The sequence below is a fragment of the Adiantum capillus-veneris genome, chromosome 7 (genome assembly GCF_014529385.1).
Source record: "Adiantum capillus-veneris isolate H3 chromosome 7, ASM1452938v2, whole genome shotgun sequence".
NCBI classification, from domain to species: Eukaryota; Viridiplantae; Streptophyta; class Polypodiopsida; order Polypodiales; family Pteridaceae; genus Adiantum; species Adiantum capillus-veneris.
The window spans coordinates 146,665,329-146,683,868 of record NC_140937.1 but is presented as its reverse complement, the minus strand read 5'-3'; the positions used below and the strand labels follow the sequence as shown (position 1 = coordinate 146,683,868).

The window sequence follows — 18,540 nt, the reverse complement described above, 5'->3', positions numbered from 1 at the left end:
ACTTTTTACACTCGTTAGACAAGTTTATTTCCCCTGGCTTTTATTCAGTTTATACAGTTTCTGAATTCTTAGCCTCAAACCTGCTCATTATGTTCAAGCTCAGTTGTATCCAGTTTTGTACTGCCCCCAGGACAGGTCCATTCTTGGCCATCTCCACAGAAGGAACCATATAAAAGACATACAGATTTTTCATGCAAAGTAAAGGGTTTTCCTCTTCATGATAACTTAAAGTTGCTGCCTAAAGCAAGCATCAAAAAAAAAGGGAGAGGCTAACTATCTCTATCAACAAACCCAAATCTTGATCTGCCATTTGATCCCATTAGGCCTACTAACCACCATCCTAGTGCAATCCCCATCCTAGAAAAATGAATACTTTAAAAAATAAGATGATACCTGCTAAGGAGTACGAACATATAATCCTCCAGGCCAATCTCACAAAGTCGCCACTGCACAAGAATTCAAACGAGGACTGTTCAATTATGATGAGGACAAATTGAAGCAATGAGATAAAACCTAGGTTGGAGAGAGTACGTTGATACTTTAGTCCAGATCACAAACAACGCAGAAAGTTTGCAACCTGCTATTAACATATACTGTGGAGAATCACGTGGTTCAAGAAAACGTCACCTTCTGACGCATTGCAATGGAGCTATCAGATGCATCATTCCGAAGACCACTCTCAAGTCCTTTGAGAAGAGCAGCTCGCAAACCCGTTAATGCATGCATGGTGCCAATAATGTCGTCTGTTCCTTTATCCATTCCTGCGGAACCTTCAGCATCACCTAGCCTCTGCAAAAACAGTGATTAAAAGATTCTTGCTTCCTTTTCTGTCCCTCCATCTCACTTCTCTCTTTACCCCCCTCCTATTAAAAATTTAATCATAGAGGGTGAATATATGAAGCCTACTTTATACAGCTCATAAGCTTCTCAGAAAATGAAGCAAACAGTGTGCACCATAAAATATAAGTTTTTCTGTAATTATCATCAGAGATGTAACATATCCCACACCTATTGTATGTCGCTCAACACGAGTCAGTCATGTGTCATGATACTAGGACTGAGGCATGCAAGACTGACCGTAACAGGCTTGGACACTCCAAGCGAGAAATCAATTGCAACACATGAACAGAAACTTCAAAATCACTGAACTTTAATAGAGAGAGAGAGAGAGAGAGAGAGAGAGAGAGAGAGAGAGAGCGAGCACGGCGGAGTTCCATGCCCACAAGCATTGGCCCCAAAGACTGGCGCCCATTTCGGTATTTCTTTATTGACTCATCACAACAAGGTACAACTCCCGAGGGTCCTCTACTCTCAGACTCTGCGTCCAGATGCTCTGAAGAGTGAGGTCCCAAGGGCTCTTATAAACAGTACAAGGGATGCCCAAAAGCAAAGACCCAAAAGCAATCAGTTTAAAAGGACTTTCCCCCAAAAGCATCTTCTCTCAAAAGCTAGCATTGGAGCAGCCAACGTAATTTGCAGAAATCCCTACAGCCTGCCACATCAGAACAGCACCAAGTAGCGCAAAATCCGGAAAATTCATACAGTCTTGCCACGTCACCATCCGTACAAACTGCCACATCCTCATGTCAGCACGATTTATGAAAATCTCTTCCAGATGTCAAGCTTTTGGTATTTAGGGTTTTAGGCCCCACAGCCGGTGCTCTGAAGTTCGTTTAGGTTCAGTTTCTCTTGTCCACTTGGCCATTCTCTTCCAGTTGGTCATGCCACATCATCACTTTGTGACATGCCCCCCTCTTCAAAGAATTGTAATCGCCCTCGATTACACCTGCAAAAACAAACATAAGCCACAAACCAATTCAGTAGACACTGACTATAAGCATTGACGCACTAGACAACACATATCCAGCACTTGCACAAAGACGACAATTACTGAACATTCAAATCACATTCACATATCACTACAAATCGAGATATTGGATCATGATCAATCCGCAACCTATTTAGCGATCCAATCTAGATCTATCCCAGATCTCCGCACGGCGCAGATGTCTCGATTGACTAATTCTTATTGTTATCATGCCATCTCATCTCTCTGGAATCACAAGACCGAAATGCTGCAATCATTTCGTCTTTCAAACATGCACTCAAACACTACTCACATGAGAGAGCACATGTAACAGATCCATTTCAGGATTCCCAGTTTGAAGTACTTCTTTCATAAAATCATCCAACAGAATACAGTCAACCCCATCAATATCCTCGAAATCCAAAGGAAGTCAATGATTTTATTACATCTAGGTGATCTATGACAGAGGAGCGGAGCAACTCCCCTCTTGTGTAGTCCTGCCTGCACCAGATTAAACCCACTGATCTCCAGGAACTCTCGGAATAGTCGATGCAAGACCGAAAGCGTCAAGGTAAAGTTCCAGTATCTGAGGAGTATCTGCTAGGTCCTCCTCCATTCACTTCGCATCCAATGCCGGATAGTTCTTGACTAAGAACCGCCCTTCACTTTACCTTTCACTTTCCTTTCCTTGTGAGCCGGTATCTGTTCCGGAGTGAGAATCTCCTTGTTCTCTTCCAATTCAGGTTGCTCCTTAGGCTCCCCTATCCACTAGCACCTCACCTATGAAAGGTTTCAACAGACTCACATGAAAAGAATTGTGAATCTTCCAAGTATCTCGCAGCTTCAATCTGAAGAATACATCATTTATCTTCTCTTGAATATGGAAGGGCCATAATATCGCATACTCAGCTTCGGAAAAAGCCGCTCTTTGCCCATTCGTTTCCTTAGGCGTGCCTTCTCCAACCGTAAAAGCACCCAATCATCTTCCTTAGTTGTAAGTCGTGTCGATGCTTGTCTATTGCCTTCTTATGCCTTGCTTCAAACTTCTCAAGAGCCTCACGCCATAGTCACAAGGGACGCATTCCGAGACGGGGAACGAGGGACGGGGCTCAAATGAACTTTTAGTGTAAAAAAGAGGGTGGGACGGCAAGTGGGGACGGAAAAGTGGGGACGGAAAGCCCAAAACAGGGCGTCCCCTGTTACTATGCCTCGCGCGCCTTGGAAAGAGTAGTACCTAGATCTAGATCATACTGATCTGCTTCAAAATCCTTATCCCGGGTGCGTAGAATAGATAAAACCTTCTCAGCACCCTCGATGATCTCAAATGGCACCTTCCCCGTATACATTGTGGTGTTGTAGGCAAACTCCACCACCCGCAAATACTTTTCCCACTGAGCCTTTTGATCCAAAATATAGAACTTCAACAGGTCCCAAACCACTAAATTGGCTATCTCAGATTGCCCATATGTCAAGAACTACAACCACGTGTCAATGTTCTCCCAGATTGCCCTCCAAAACAAACTAGCGCATCAGGGATCTCTTTCCGAAACAATGGACTCAGGCATACCATGTAATCAGAAAATCTGTGAGAAAAACAGTTTAGCCAAAGGATCGGGCTTAATTGTCGTCGGTTAAAACTTTCTGCAAAATCTAGATTTGTGGCACACTAATCTACCATATCCTCGAAGCTCTGATGATGAATTGCCTAAATAGCCAAAAATTAAGACTTACGAGACAATGCATCCGCCACCACACTCTTCTGAAAAGTAAAGTTGTGACAAAGCGTTTGCCCACCGCATTTGCTTGTCAGACAGCTCTTTCAGAAACAAGAAATCGCACTAACTCTGATGATCAGTGAACACTGCCAAATCAACTCCAAGTAGAAAGTGTCGCCACAGAGTAAGAGCATGGATGATTGCCCAAAGCTGCTCCTCATAAATCAGTGCAACCCATTCTGTTTTGGAAAACGTTCGGCTCTGATAAGCTCAAACTACGACCCCAATGTTCCTCAAATGGCTTTTGCAAGACTGGCAAAGCCAATATTGGGCCAGTGACCAGTCGTCAACTTCTCCTTGAGATCTTGAAGGTTGCAATCTTAGATGGTCCCCTATGCGAAAGGAACCCCTTTCTGTGTCAAAGCATGTAGAGGAGAAGCAACCTCCACAAATCTTCGAATGAGCCGTCGGTAGTAAGAGCAAAAGCCCAAAAAGCCCTGTCCATCATCCTATTAAACATTGCTGGAGTATTCGTGAGATTGAAAGGCATCACCAAATACTTGTACAAGCCAAGAGACGTCCTGGATGTTGTCTTATAGATTCGGATCTGATGATAACCACTCTTCAAATCAATTCTGCTAAAGAAAGTAGAACCATGAAGTCTATCTAGTATATCATCAATCCTCAAAATACGGAATTTGTTCTTGATGGTGATTTTATTGAGAGCTCTAAAGTCAATGCACATTCTCCAAGATCCATCTTTCTTTAGAACCGATGACACTGGCGAACAATAAGGTGATGCACTAAACAAAATGATACCCTTCTCTAGAAGACCTTGCATCGGGTTCCCTTAGTTCGTCGGAACCCTCGGATGCGCTATCATCTGATTCTCGTACTACTCCAGATCCCTGTGATGATGTGTCATCCGGCTCCTCCAATTCATTCTCTTTGTTGGGAGACTCTTGCTCTGATGAGGTGGATATTATATTGTCCATAGGATAAGTCAATGGGCCGGCATGCATCCCAAATCGTTGCTAAGCATGTCCGATAAGTCTCTCAATAGAGTCACACCTCTAGTACAAACAATGCTCTTGAATCTCTTTTTGCAAACCACGACAAAACCGGTCAATCTGGTCTCTCAAAGTAACCTTGCGAAACGAAGACGCTGGCAATTAAGTATCCCCAAACCTCTCGCAGCAGTCATCCAACGTAAATTTCTTAATCATTCTCACATGCTGCCAAGTTGTGATGACATCTCTTTCATATTCGTCTGATATCCAAGTCGACGTGAAAATTCTCTTGAATTTTTCCCACACCGCAGGTGTTTCTCTGCGTAACAATAGAGTAGACCACCATGTCCATGCAATTTCTTTCAAGTAAGATGCCGCCCTTCGCACCTTGGAGTGTTCCGTGAACCAACTCTCAAGAAGGCGATGTCAAACTGCTGTACAAACTCAAGGGTTCGAAGGGTGTCCTCGTAGCCTGAAAACCTCTCAAACCTAACAGCCTAACCCCCTTCCTTGAACTCCTTGGTCTTCTTGCTCATCTGCTCACTGTCAGAAGAGGACGAGCTCTCCTCCTCCAAACAGCTAGATGGCCTTCCAAGCCTTCTAGACTTTTTTTCAAAGATCTCAAAGGTCTGCTTTTCATGCATTTTCTCCGCTTCTTCCTCTTTTTCTCTCTCTCTGGAACTAGAGGACGACGAACTGTTGGAACTCTCTAAAGATGAAGAAAAATTTGAGTCATCCTCGAAACGAGCACGCTTCTTGGATCCGTTGCAACCTTGAAACTCGACTTCTGGCCCAAATAATCGGGGAAATAAACCCATTTCCTCTTTTTTCAAGAGTGCTTCAAGTCTTTCATTATCTGGTTCATCTTCTCGTCAAGAGCTCTGTCTAGATCTTTTTGCAAGTATAGCTTCCGCTTTTCTGCACTCGTCTGTCCTTTTAGCTTTCTTTTCGACTTAGAATCAATGGCCTCATGCCATCTCGAGTGAATCTCATCAATCAGGTAATTTGGTCTCTGAAGTACTCGATCAGTCTTTTCTCACATGTGTCAACCTGCAGTTGACCTTTGTACTCCACTCTGGCAAACTTCTCTTCCCAAAAAAAAAAAAAGCCCAATTCTTCATTCCTTCTTCAATTCCCACGCCGGATTTCAGCTTTTCTTTGCCTACCCTCCAGGAGGTGTTATCTCTGCCAAATTCTCCGCGAAAACCCATGTGTAATTTGGCGTTCTCTATGGCTTATGCCCTTTAAGACAGAGCGATGAAGACAGGAACATGCCCGATGCGCGATGGACGAAGGGTCAGAGTGTCTAATAAGTCTGGGGTTGGGACACAAAGATTCTTTCATAAAACCTGCGTGTGCAGCAAAAAGGAGCAGATCCTCCATAGAAGAAGAATCTTTCTGACCTTTGATACCACTGTAACAAGCTTGGACACTCCAAGCGAGAAATCAATTGCAACACACGAACAAAAACTTCAAAATCACTGAACTTTGAATAATATATATATATATATATATATAGAGAGAGAGAGAGAGAGAGAGAGAGAGAGAGAGTCGACACGGCACGGCAGAGTTCCGCGCCCAAAAGCAGTGGCCCCAAATACTGGCGCCCCTTTCGGTATTTCTTTATTTATTGATCACAACAAGGTACAACTCTCGAGGATCCTCTGCTCTCAGCCTCTGCATACGATGCTCTGAAGAATGAGGCCCCAAGGGCGCTTATAGACAGTACAAGGGATGTCCAAAAGAAAAGCCCCAAAAGCAATCAGTCCAAAAGCACTCTCAAAAGCTAGCGCTGGAGCAGCCAGCGTAATTTGCGGAAATCCATATAGCCTGCCACGTCAGCACAACAAGCAAAATCCGAAAAATCTGTTACAATCCTGCGACGTCACCATCCCTATGGTCTGCGATGTCAGCGGGATTTACGAAAATATCTTCTAGATGTCAAGCTTTTGGTATTTAGGGTTTTAGGCCCCACTGCCAGTTCTTTAAAGTTGGTTTAGGTTCAGTTTCTCTTGTTCACTCGGTCATTCTCTTCCAGTTGGTCATGCCACATCATCACTTTGTGACACTGATTGCATCATTGTTACTATAATTTGTTGACAAAATGTAGAATAAGAGCTCTCAAACCCAGGGCAAGTAACTTGCAGGAAAACAATAGTAGTCCTCTCATAGATAAGCACCATATTAAACAACTAGCCCGTGGCAGGGTTCCTATGGCACATCCAAGTTCCCCACCACCATCAAAAGCGACTAATGTAAAGCCTGAGATACGGTCTACAAGACTACCACAAGGTAATGATAGTTGTTTCGAGGACATAACTAAAACTTAACCTCCAACAGCACAATCAACACTTGGACATTCTCAACTAAGAGAGGACAAGAACCCAAAGTATCCTATATTGTCTCCTTATCTCACGATTGTAGTGCAATTATGTTAGCAACACCATTGCCATAAAATTTCATTTCTTTCAAATTGTTTCTGGAGCCACCTTTATGTGTACACAGCTACAAAAATTCGCCAAGACAGACTATTCAGTCAATGACATTGGAGATGGCCAGTGAGTAAAAGAGGGGATTATTGGAAACCAAGTTGCATAAGATACCATTAGCTGTCCTACCAAGTGGCGAACCTGCAGGCATCACCATGTTTAGACTGACTTGATTAATGGGCTATGTCAATCCAAACTTCAAAGGCATAATTTTTTAGCAGTAAATCAGCAAAAAAGTCGAATGACCAAAAAATCACCAAAAAAGTAAAACTTCAAATAGAATGTCCCACATCTTCTCTAATTCCACTCCCTCAGATAACTGTCAACCGGAAGTAAATTACAAAGAATAGATACTACAGCATAGTCGAGAGACAGCTGTCTAAAAGCACACTCTGTAGTCGGCTGACGTGAGAAAGACTATGTGACCTTTTCAAGATTTAACAGACATTACGAGGCACCCCTTGAAACAGGATGTCCCGCATCTTCTCTACAGAATAGATACTACAGCATAGTCGAGAGAGAGCTGGTCTAAAAGCACACTCTGCAGTCGGCTGACGTGAGAAAGACTATGTGACCTTTTCAAGATTTAACAAATATTATGAGGCACCCTTGAAACAGGATGTCCCGCATCTTCTCTGCTTGTTGATCATTCAGAACAAAAGAGAATCTTCAAGATACATAAACATATACTAAGGAAGTAGATTATGATTACAAGAAATGCAAATGACAGAAAGTCAAGACTTATTACGCCTGAATGTGGGAGAGCACATTCAGCTTGAGCAAAGAACTTGCACGCATGAGTGCAAACATCTAGCACTCATGCATGCACCTGTTATTGAGACATACTCGGACAATATTCAGAGTCTCTTCCATACATACTCAAGAGTAGTGTCAAGACAAATGGGGTGAATTTATCAGATTCTTAAGCTTCCATAAGGAATGTCTAGATTTGGCAATCGTGGTCTCAACCACTATCCAACTTGAAAGTATCTCAACATTGGCAGATACAACTGTAATATAACTGGCCAGAGTCTCAACTGAGCTACCTTAGTTTTTATTGAAAGAATATCGACCTATATTACCGAGTGCAAAATATGTTGGAAGTCGCTGAAAACCTAGTGCAAGGGACTTTGCCCAAGCAAAGACCAGATATAAAACTCAATACATCATGGAGGCTGGCAAGAGTGTATGAGTAGTCAGCATGGTGAGTACAACCTAAAATGGAGAGCTGCTGGGCTTGATGACCAATTCACAGATACAATAGATGGAACAGCACAATTTTTAACCTGAAAAGAAGAGAAGCTCGAAGGGCAACACGACTTCTATGGACCTGAACTTTAAGCCCACCAGAAACATAGATAGTTAACAATAAGCAGCAATGTAGGCACCTTCTTTTTTGCTAAGAAGTCATCCAAGCTTGAAACAACTAGTTCATCCATTGAGGCTCGAATTGATTCCAACTGTTCAGTTAAGCTGCACATATCCATTTTCGTATCTTTAAAATCTCTCTCTCTCTCTCTCTCTCTCTCTCTCTCTCTCACACACACACACACACACTATGATACTGTATTAGTCTTGATTTTTTCAAAATTCTAAAACCTAACACACCCTCCCATTTTACCCCCCACCCACATCTTACATCCCCCCATTAGTACAGGATGGAGCTAGATAGCTTGATGCATTCTCATGATTGTACTACCTTGAGCATATAGACATGCATATACCCCTAGAGATAGAGCTCCATCCCTCCTCAGATACTCCACCACCCACTACCTACATTCACTTCAGTTTTGTATCAGTTTTGTTTCATTTGTCTTTCCGATAGACGGATGACATACACACCATGTACATTTGATTTGTCTCATAGGCCGATTTCGGCCTGACATAGACATTAAAAATCTTTCTTTCTTTCTCTCTCTCTCTCTCTCTCTCTCTCTCTCTCTCTCTCTCTCTCTCTCTCTCTCTCTCTCTCTCTCTCTCTCACACACACACACACACACACACACACACACACTGTGATACTGTATTAGTCTTGATTTTTTCAAAATTCTAAAACCTAACACACCCTCCCATTTTACCGCCCCCCCCACACACACACACACACTGATCTAACCTAGGACCTGTTGGGTAGCATAAAATCACTCGGATTGCTACTTAAATGCCACTACTACTTTACACCATAGGGCCTCGCTCTTATAATTAACCTAAGTTCTAATTGATTATCACTAGCTCTGGCATAGCCGAGCGTGACTGCATTTCGGGAGTCGCTCTTCATCACGCCACGAAGGCGGCCTCTCCAGTGGATCTCCCCACTCTTGGATATCTGCACGCCGAACAGAGCAAACACACACACACACAGTCTCCAGGAAGGCGGCCCGGCTCACTTATGGCTCCCGCTCATAGGACTGGCAGTCCCTCCTCCTACTATATATACAGGTGAGGGCGCATCTCTGCCCCTCACTTAGCCAGGGTTGGTCTGTTTTGTTTTTCCTGAAAAATGGTTCTGTTCGTATTTTTCTATTGTTGTACATAGAGCATACTTCTGTTATGTGTTGGCACAATAAGGTAAGTACAAATCGGATGACAGACAGGGGCATGGTAGCTGTGTATACTTAGCTCAAATGACTTTGCCGCCGACATCATTCTACTTGCAATCGTATTGGGTATACATGTCTGGCTTTTTGACATCTTAGGAAAAAGGCGGTTGTCCTTAACTCGTTTTTTTTTCTCTACTGTCACAATTAACGCTACGCAGCATAATTCAATGTTACTTCTATTAATAATATGTGGTCCTGAGAATACCAAAGTACTTTGGGATTTTCTTAGCCTCTGCAGGCTGATATCGTTTACAGGTTGCGTTGACACATCCCATCTGACTGCTTTTTTAAAAATGGTGGTACATCCCGTCAGACTGTGGTGTTTTTTTTGGGGGTTTCTCTTGGCTTTTTTTAAAACACCGGAAGCACTAGGAACAATGTGATATTGGGCATTTGTATGGCAGCTATCTGTTTTATGCTTCGAGGTTACTGTAGCCATTTACTTGGAAAAACCCACCATTCTGGGTTACTAATGGTTTTTTTTTTATAAAGGGAGGGGTTTTTTGTGCACTGAATTAAAAGGTAAGTATAAGGCCACTTGGCTTGACATTGGTATGGTGAGTACCCGATTTAAGCTTGGAAAGGGGATTCACCTCGGATGAGTAGTTATTCCTATTACTAGTTTTATCAATTGATTGGGTATCATGTGGTTTGATGCTTCTACATTTTATTCTTACTACCTAATGGACTAGGTTAAGCTTTACACTGCTTTGCCTATATAGATTATTGGCTAGCCGTGTTGTTCTCTGACCAGCTGCGCTGTAGTTTGTTTTTTGTAAAAAAAATGTTCGCCATTTTTACCATGGCAACACTAAGGACTATATTGTATTCAGTTTGGATATATTTTATTGGGCTAATGGTGCTCCTCTCATAAATTTTGAGTACTAAGGTAAGTATAGACATGGTAAATAACATGATAAATGGGGTATATATTTTTTTTTAAAAGAGAAAAGATGGTTAAGTGGTAATGATTTTTTCTAAGATCATTCTACCGTAATAGACTTCTGAAGGTTTTTTTACTAAAGTTTGAGAACTTGGAATTTTTTACACTCGATTAAGTTTTTAGAAACTAAATGACTTCAAGAATGATGGTGGTTTCAGACACTTGGATTAATAGCGGGGATTGCCTTCTAATCAAAATGATATTTTTTAAAAACTCTAGTTTTATGGTTAAAAAATAGGGGATAATAATTAACATCTTTTTCTATGGACTTAAGCTTGGTAAGGTTTTTTAAAAAGAAACTTGTAAGATGGACATGGATAACAACTGGTATAGTCCATTGATACCTGCAATACACATCCAAGGCCAATTGAATTGTTGTCTTGTTTGGATGGATGCAAGTAAGGACTCTATCTTATCTTGGAAGGTTTTTTTTTACTTTGGCAAGCTGTCCTACACTGGATGGAACACTCACTTATGATTTGAGAAGTTCTTTTACTATCTATGTACTTAAATGATTCTAATATTGAATTGTTTTTGTACTTATCTGTTCTTTGTTCCATTGCTAGCTATCCTTTGAATGTAAAAGTTTAATTATGTCCTATTATCTAAGATTAAAACAGCTACACACAAATCCTATACATAAGGTTTTTCTTTCTAGATAAACCGGGATGCTGGCTTTGGAAATTTTCTTCGAAATTGAGTTCTAAGTTGGACCCACGGTCTGTAATCCCCTGACTTGTTGACTGGTGTTAGGTGGTCCTTCGTAGACACTATTTCTGGTCCCCTGCTCACGGCTACTATAGTCTTTGACTTTGCCGGTTTAACGTTTGCAGGCCCAAAAACTACAGTTGCTGTTTCTACTTCTATTTATGTTTATACTGTTCCTTTTTCAGGACTGCATATCCTATAGAAAGACAGCCCGCATGAGCACTAATCACAACCCTGAGAATCATGCAAAGATTCTCGAACAGATTAAGCTTTACCTTAAGGACCGTAAACCAAAGAATGCTTTGGCAGTTAGAACTAGACCCTTCCTCTCTAGAAAGGCCAAAGATTGTATTACTTACTATGGTAAGAATAAGTGAACCTCACTACACTTTTTTGAAAAATTGCAGACTCTTGTTCTCTCACAAGGATTGGAATTGTCCTCAAAGCCCCTCTCAGTGGCCTCATCTCTTGTACTCAAATGTATTAGTAGCTTGGATGCTTCTCAACTAATATATGAGTCGGCTCTTACCTCGACAAAAAATTATATGTCTTACATATGTTATCGTTTAATGATTGGGTCAAGATTTTGGCTACTCTAAATAAAGACTCCATGGAAGGGGTTAATTTAATTACCCAATACATAGCCCAGCTTCCCCTACTCTCCTCACAATACCAGCAAGAGCTTGCCCTATTTTCCTTCTCTGGTGCTGAGCTATCTAACTTTCTTAGAAAGTTATGTGGTCTCAATCCCTCTTTTGTCTGTACACCAGCCACTCCTATTCCACAAACTGGGAGAATCTTTTGTCGGGATAGTGCAACCCTTGAAGCGGTCAAGGAATTTTAAAGTAATCTCTGCTCCCTCAATGACTCTAACCTCCTGGAGATGGTGCCTAAAATATCCAAAGGTCTTCCTGTCTTAGTTGTTAGACAAATTGAAATTGAATCCCTTGGGGTTGACCATCAGCTTTGGATCCTGCCCAATAAAGCTTTCCTAGCACCCATTTTGCGTGAAATATGGGTTTACCTTCCCAACCTCCTTGCCTCGACTGTGGAAGATTGTAGACTCAAGATTCTAAAAGGAGGGCAGTTTCTGGACAAAGGAGAGCTGATCAAAACACCCTTCAATCTCAATCTCATCGACCACTCCAAATGTCCCTCTAATTCGGGCCTCTACATCTTTACCAAAGGAAATATGGAATTTGCCAAGAGTAATCCGGATTTTTACACTGAATCCATCTGGAATGTCTTTCGACCGTATGTAAAATGTGCCTGCAGATTTCTTGACCCTAAAGCCTCTTGTGAATCCAGCATCATGTGGTTCGATCATACTGTTTAGTTTACTCTCAACCATCTGGACTTACTCTTCCTCTGGATTTTCACCTCCCCCTCATTTGCTCTTGGTTAGGTAGCCAAGCTAAGCAAATTGTAACTGCGCAGATTCCCTTCAACATCTTCCGTGGACTAATGCTGGATATCTTGAAAGAGCTGAAATTTTATGAGCTTGGAATTTACTTAACTACTTATGCTAACTTTAAAGGTGTTAAGATCATCACTAGTTTACTTAAACCTTGTATTGATGAGGATGACTCCCCTACTCTCAAAAGATCCAACTCTTTGATTACCCCCAACTCCTTTACTTCCTTCCTAACACCTAGCTCATCCTCCAACCGGGGAAAAGTTCGTAGCTACACAAGGGAAAAGAGCAGGTTTTCCCCCATCAGGAACTTCCCTGTTATTTAAACCTTGGTGGTATTGCAGGTTACTACAAGTCCTTGCGGAAGAAGAACTCTCGACAAAGCTGTTCCAGACAATGGTTTCATCTACATACACTGTCTCTTTCACAATGTACTCCTCAATTGGATTCAGCCAAAAAATCTTTCTTGTGAGTGCTTTGATCTGTTTTTTTGCAATCACAAATTACTCGACAATATACGCATAGGATGGAAGTATCAACATCCCATAAAGAAGTTAATCTACAGTAATGACTTTCTTCGGCAGGATTCTGTTCCGCTTTGTACATGCTTTCAGTTTACCACCATTTGCAGGAATTTTGAGGCCTATGGTAGCCATGTTTGTACCTGTGATCTTAGCATTATTGAAAATACTAAAATACGTAGAATTTTGGCCAAAGGGCTCAATCATATACCTAACTTTCCCAAAAACCTCTACCTTGCTCTATCAGCTATACTGAGCTGCCTCACTGACCTTGTCAGTGCTCTCCAACTGGAGATGACAGTCCTACCGGACTTAAGGGAAGTTGTGAAGGAATGCTTCCTTCAAAAAGTTTCGCGACTACCTGGAAAATGGTTATGCTCTGATGAATCTTGGCTTATATCTCAACTAACTTTCGAATTTCAGAAAATCTCTGATAAATGGTTTGTTGTCGGGCTGGACAAAAGCCCTAACTATCCCACTATTTTATGCAAGTACCTTGCTTGGAAGACCGCTCACAATTAAGTATCTGGGAAGGAATTTTGTAGTATTAACTCTCCATTATAAACAGTTACCAATAATATTGCAAAGTACTTGGGAAATCTAGGCTACCCTTTTCTAAACACTAAGTTACCTGTACTATTTCCCACTTATAAAATTTATAAGCATAAGTTCAGATGGATATCTGATGCCTCCAATAGTATTTCCACTGATATCACTAAGGATATTACGTTATGCCTCGACCTTATACTAACCGAATTTGAGCTTATTTGTGCCGCTAAACAGAAAATCTGCCAAGATTTCTTCTATATTCAGTACAATCCCTCTTGGCTTGCAAAAAAACTCTACAGAAGTCTCGCTTAATCTTCCTCAGCAAATCTTCCACATTTTTACTGCAGACGTTACACAATGTTACGAAAACATTCCCCTTGAAGGGGATCTTGGCCTTAAGACTATTCTTGCCAAGGTGATTAAAATGGCCTTTCCTAATGCTAGAAAGAAGAAACTCTTGTATATCTCTCTCTCCAAAAAACCCAGGTGGATGAAAGTAACTCACTCCTTACACTTTAATGAAGCTAAGCTTTGCAGCTACATCTCCTGGCTGCTTTGTAACTGCACTATTCTTTCGGGCAGTCTTTGCTTTAACCAGTGCTTAGGCATCCCCATGGGATTCTCATGCTCTCCACTTATGTGTAATATTTACCTTGCTTTCTTTGACTACAAGTGGTGTATCAAAACCATGGAATCTTACAAAAATAAGCTTTCACGTTTTAGACATACCTATAGGTATATGGATGACTTACTTAGTATCAACAATAGAGATTTCCTCAAAGAGATTTGTCTGATTTATCCTCACTGCCTTAAAATTGAACCCACATCTCTCCATGAGATCATCTCACCCAATGAGGCCTTTTGCGCATCAGTCCAATTCCTTAACCTTTCTATCTCCCTTCATATCCCGTCAGTCGGTGGGTTTGACCTAAGGTTTGTTTGGAAAAGGGACCTCCTGAAACTACCACTTGTGGAGTTCTAAAAAAATAACAGTAATAGGCCTCACAAGGTTGCTATTGGCTCTTGCATCAGCCTGCTACATCTGATTTGCTATTCTTCCTCTACTTCTTCTTTTCTTGCCTAGGAGGGGGAGGAGGTTAATCTACTAGTCAAGAAATATTGCCTTAACGAGTTTAACAGAAACCAGATCTGCAACACAATTATACAGGCTCTTACCAGCATAATTGGCTTGGGTTACACTTTAATCAAGAGAATCTCATTTCTCTAATTAGGTAGTAGGCCCATACACACTACACAATGGGCCTACTACCAACCCATTGTGTATGGCGCCTGGGTTGGGGCGGGTACACACACACACACACTGTGATACTATATCAGTCTTGATTTTTTCAAAATTCTAAAAACTAACACACCCCCCCCATTTTACCCCCCCCCCCCCCCCCCCCCCCCCCCCAACTCACTGATCTAACACAGGACCTGTAGGGTAGCATAAAATCACTTGGATTGCTACTTAAATGCCACTACTACTTTACATCATAGGGCCTTGCTCTTATAAATAACCTAAGTTCTAATTGATTATCACTAGCTCTGGCATAGCCGAGCGTGACTGCATTTCGGGAGTAGCTCTTCATCACGCAACGAAGGCGGTTTCTCCAGTGGATCTCCCCACTCTTGGATATCTGCACGCCGAACAGAGCAAACACACACACACACACACACAATCTCCAGGAAGGCGGCCCGGCTCACTTATGGCTCCCGCTCATAGGACTGGCAGTCCCTCCTCCTCCTACTATATATACAGGTGAGGGCGCATCTCTGCCCCTCACTTAGCCAGGGTTGGTCTGTTTTGTTTTTTCTTAAAAATCTACTGCTTGCTTCAAATAAGGAGCTATGGAGCTCACGACGCAGGTTTCTCAGGTTTTTTCTCTGCCCTTGCTTACATCTCTACTGGTTCTATTCATATTTTGCTATTGTTGTACATAGAGAGCATACTTCTCTTATGTGTTGGTACAATAAGGTAAGTACAAATTGGATGACAGACAGTGGCATGGTAGTTGTGTATACTTGGCTCAAATGACTTTGCCGCCGACATCATTCTGCTTGCAATCGTATTGGGTATAAATGTCTCGCTTTTTGACATCTTAGGAAAAAGACGGCTATCGTTAACTGGTTTTTTTTTCTCTACTGTCACAATTAACGTTGCGCAGCATAATTCAATGTTACTTCTATTAATAATATGTGGTCCTGAGAATACCAAAGTACTTTGGGATTTTCTTAGCTTCTGCAGGCTGATACCGTTTACAGGCTGCGTTGACACATCCCATCTAACTGTCTTTTTTTTAAATGGTGGTACATCTCGTCAGACTGTGTTGTTTTTTTTGGGGGTTGCTCTTGGATTTTTTTAAAACACTGGAAGCAATAGGAACAATGTGTACTGGGCATCTGTATGGGAGCTATCTGTTTTACTTGCTTCGAGGTTACTGTAGCCGTTTACTCGGAAAAAGCCACCATTCTGGGTTACTAATGGGTTTTTTTTTTTTTAAGAGGGGGTTTTTTGTGCACTGAATTAAAAGGTAAGTATAAGGCCACTTGGCTTGACATTGGTATGGTGAGTACCCGATTTAGGCTTGGAAAGGGGATTCACCTCGGATGAGTAGTTATTCCTATTACTAAGTTTATCGATTGATTGGGTATCATGTGGTTTGATGCTTCTACATTTTATTTTTATTACCTAATGGACTAGGTTAAGCTTTACACTGCTTTGCCTATATAGATTGTTGGCTAGCCGTGTTGTTCTCTGACCAACTGCGTTGTAGTTGTTTTTTGTAAAAAAAATGTTGGGCCATTTTTACCATGGCAACACTAAGGACTATACTGTATTCAGTTTGGATATATTTTCTTGGGCTAATGGTGCTCCTCTCATAAATTTTGAGTACTAAGGTAAGTATAGACATGGTAAATAACATGATAAATGGGGTATATTTTTTTTTTAAAAGAGAAAAGATGGTTAAGTGGTAATGATTTTTTCTAAGATCATTCTACCGTAATGGACTTATGAAGGTTTTATGAAGGTTTTTTTACTAAAGTTTGAGAACTTGGAATTTTTTACACTCGATTGAGTTTTAAGAACTAAATGACTTCAAGAATGACGGTGGTTTCAGACACTTGGATTAATAGCGGGGATTGCCTTCTAATCAAAATGATATTTTTTTAAAACTCTAGTTTTATGGTTTAAAAATGGGGGATAATAGTTAACATCTTTTTCTATGGACTTAAGCTTGGTAAGGTTTTTTTTTTTTAAGCTTGTAAGATGGACACGGATAACAACTGGATGGTCCATTGATACCTGTAATACACATCGAAGGCTAACTGAATTGTTGTCTTGTTTGGATGGATGCAAGTAAGGACTCTATCTTATCTTGGAAGGTTTTTTTTTACTTTGGCAAGCTGTCCTACACTGGATGGAACACTCACTTATGATTTGGGAAGTTCTTTTACTATCTATGTATTGAAAGGGGATCTCTTTCTACAAACATTGTACTTGAATGATTCTAATATTGAATGGTTTTTGTACTTATCTGTTTTATCTTTGTTCCATTGCCACTTGTCCTTTGAATGTAAAAGTTCAATTATGTCTGATTATCTAAGATTAAAAAAGCTACACACACACAGCCTGAGCAGAGACGCCGTTCTGGCAACATGCCCCAGAACAGCTGATATGATGAGGAATGCTGCGAGACTAGAGCTAGACTTCAGAGGGAGGTGCTTTTGGGGGACATCACTCACAGATTGACTTCCGGCGCCTTGTGCGGCGGAAGAAGAGGGCATTTTTGGCTCGCCTAGAGCAGGACCTATACCAGCTATTCTTGAGTCGGGACTCACGTGAGGCATGGCAGCTCTTTCATGAGCACTCCCCCCCCCTTGCCATTACCTATACAGAGGCCTGGGGCCAGTACGCGTCATCCCTGTACCCTGGACAGCCGCCCCTTCCCAACCCCCCCGCGATCCATGTCCCCACACATGTGCTTTTTTCACCGCTGAGATGGTTAGGAAGGCCATTGACAGGATGAGGATTGGGAGAGCATATGATCACGATGGCTTAGTGGCTGAGCACTTCATGCATGCCAAAGATCTACTAGCAGAGGTTCTAGCAGTTATGTTTAACCATGCCATGTATGAGGGCTTGCCTGATACTTGGAGCCTATCTACTAGTGTACCTATCTTCAAGTCAGGAGACCCTATGGAGCCTGGGAATTATCGCACTATCATGATCGGACACACATTGGCACAGTTGTACGCATCCATTCTTGAGCAGCAGCTGAGCAGGTGGGCAAAGAGAGAGGATACGTGCAGCCGGGCAAGCAGGGTTCAGGAGAGGGTTTTGTACTCTTGACCATATCTTGACACTCAGAGCCATCATTGAGGAGGGCAGATCACATCGGAGACGGATCTATTGTAGCTTTGTGGACTTCCGCAAAGCATTTGACACAGTACCCAGAGCTAGATTGATGCGCAGATTACAGGAGATGGGAGTACCCACAGAGCTCATTTGGGGGGTCATGGCATTATACAGGTCAGCAGTGGGGCATGTACTCACCTCAAAAGGGCCTATCTACAGCGGTTCACTCCACTATTGGGGTGAAGCAGGGTTGCCCGCTCTCTCTATTGCTAAATTGGCTTTATCTGACATTAAAAAAATTCTAAATGAATTGTTGGATTTATAAGTGAGAGGGTTTTCTCGCTTGGAACACCAGGAAAATTAATTCTAAATGAATTATTGGAATTTTAAGTGAGAGGGTTTTTCTCACTGGAGACATCCGAGTACA

The 18,540-nt window shown here is 41.7% G+C and overlaps 1 protein-coding gene across 3 annotated transcripts in view; it reads right to left on the bottom strand.

Annotated features, from left to right (window-relative positions):
* The window catches only part of PWD (chloroplastidic phosphoglucan, water dikinase (ATGWD3)), a 157,132-nt gene that overhangs the window by 99,515 nt on the left and 39,077 nt on the right, over positions 1 to 18,540 (bottom strand). For all 3 annotated transcript variants that reach the window (XM_086516600.1, XM_086516598.1, XM_086516599.1), the window contains 3 exons: positions 8,410 to 8,494; positions 628 to 789; positions 394 to 446 (listed from right to left, as the gene is read on the bottom strand). In XM_086516600.1, coding sequence (XP_086372726.1) covers positions 394 to 446; positions 628 to 789; positions 8,410 to 8,494 — 300 coding nt within the window. The remainder of the gene's footprint in view (positions 1 to 393; positions 447 to 627; positions 790 to 8,409; positions 8,495 to 18,540) is intronic.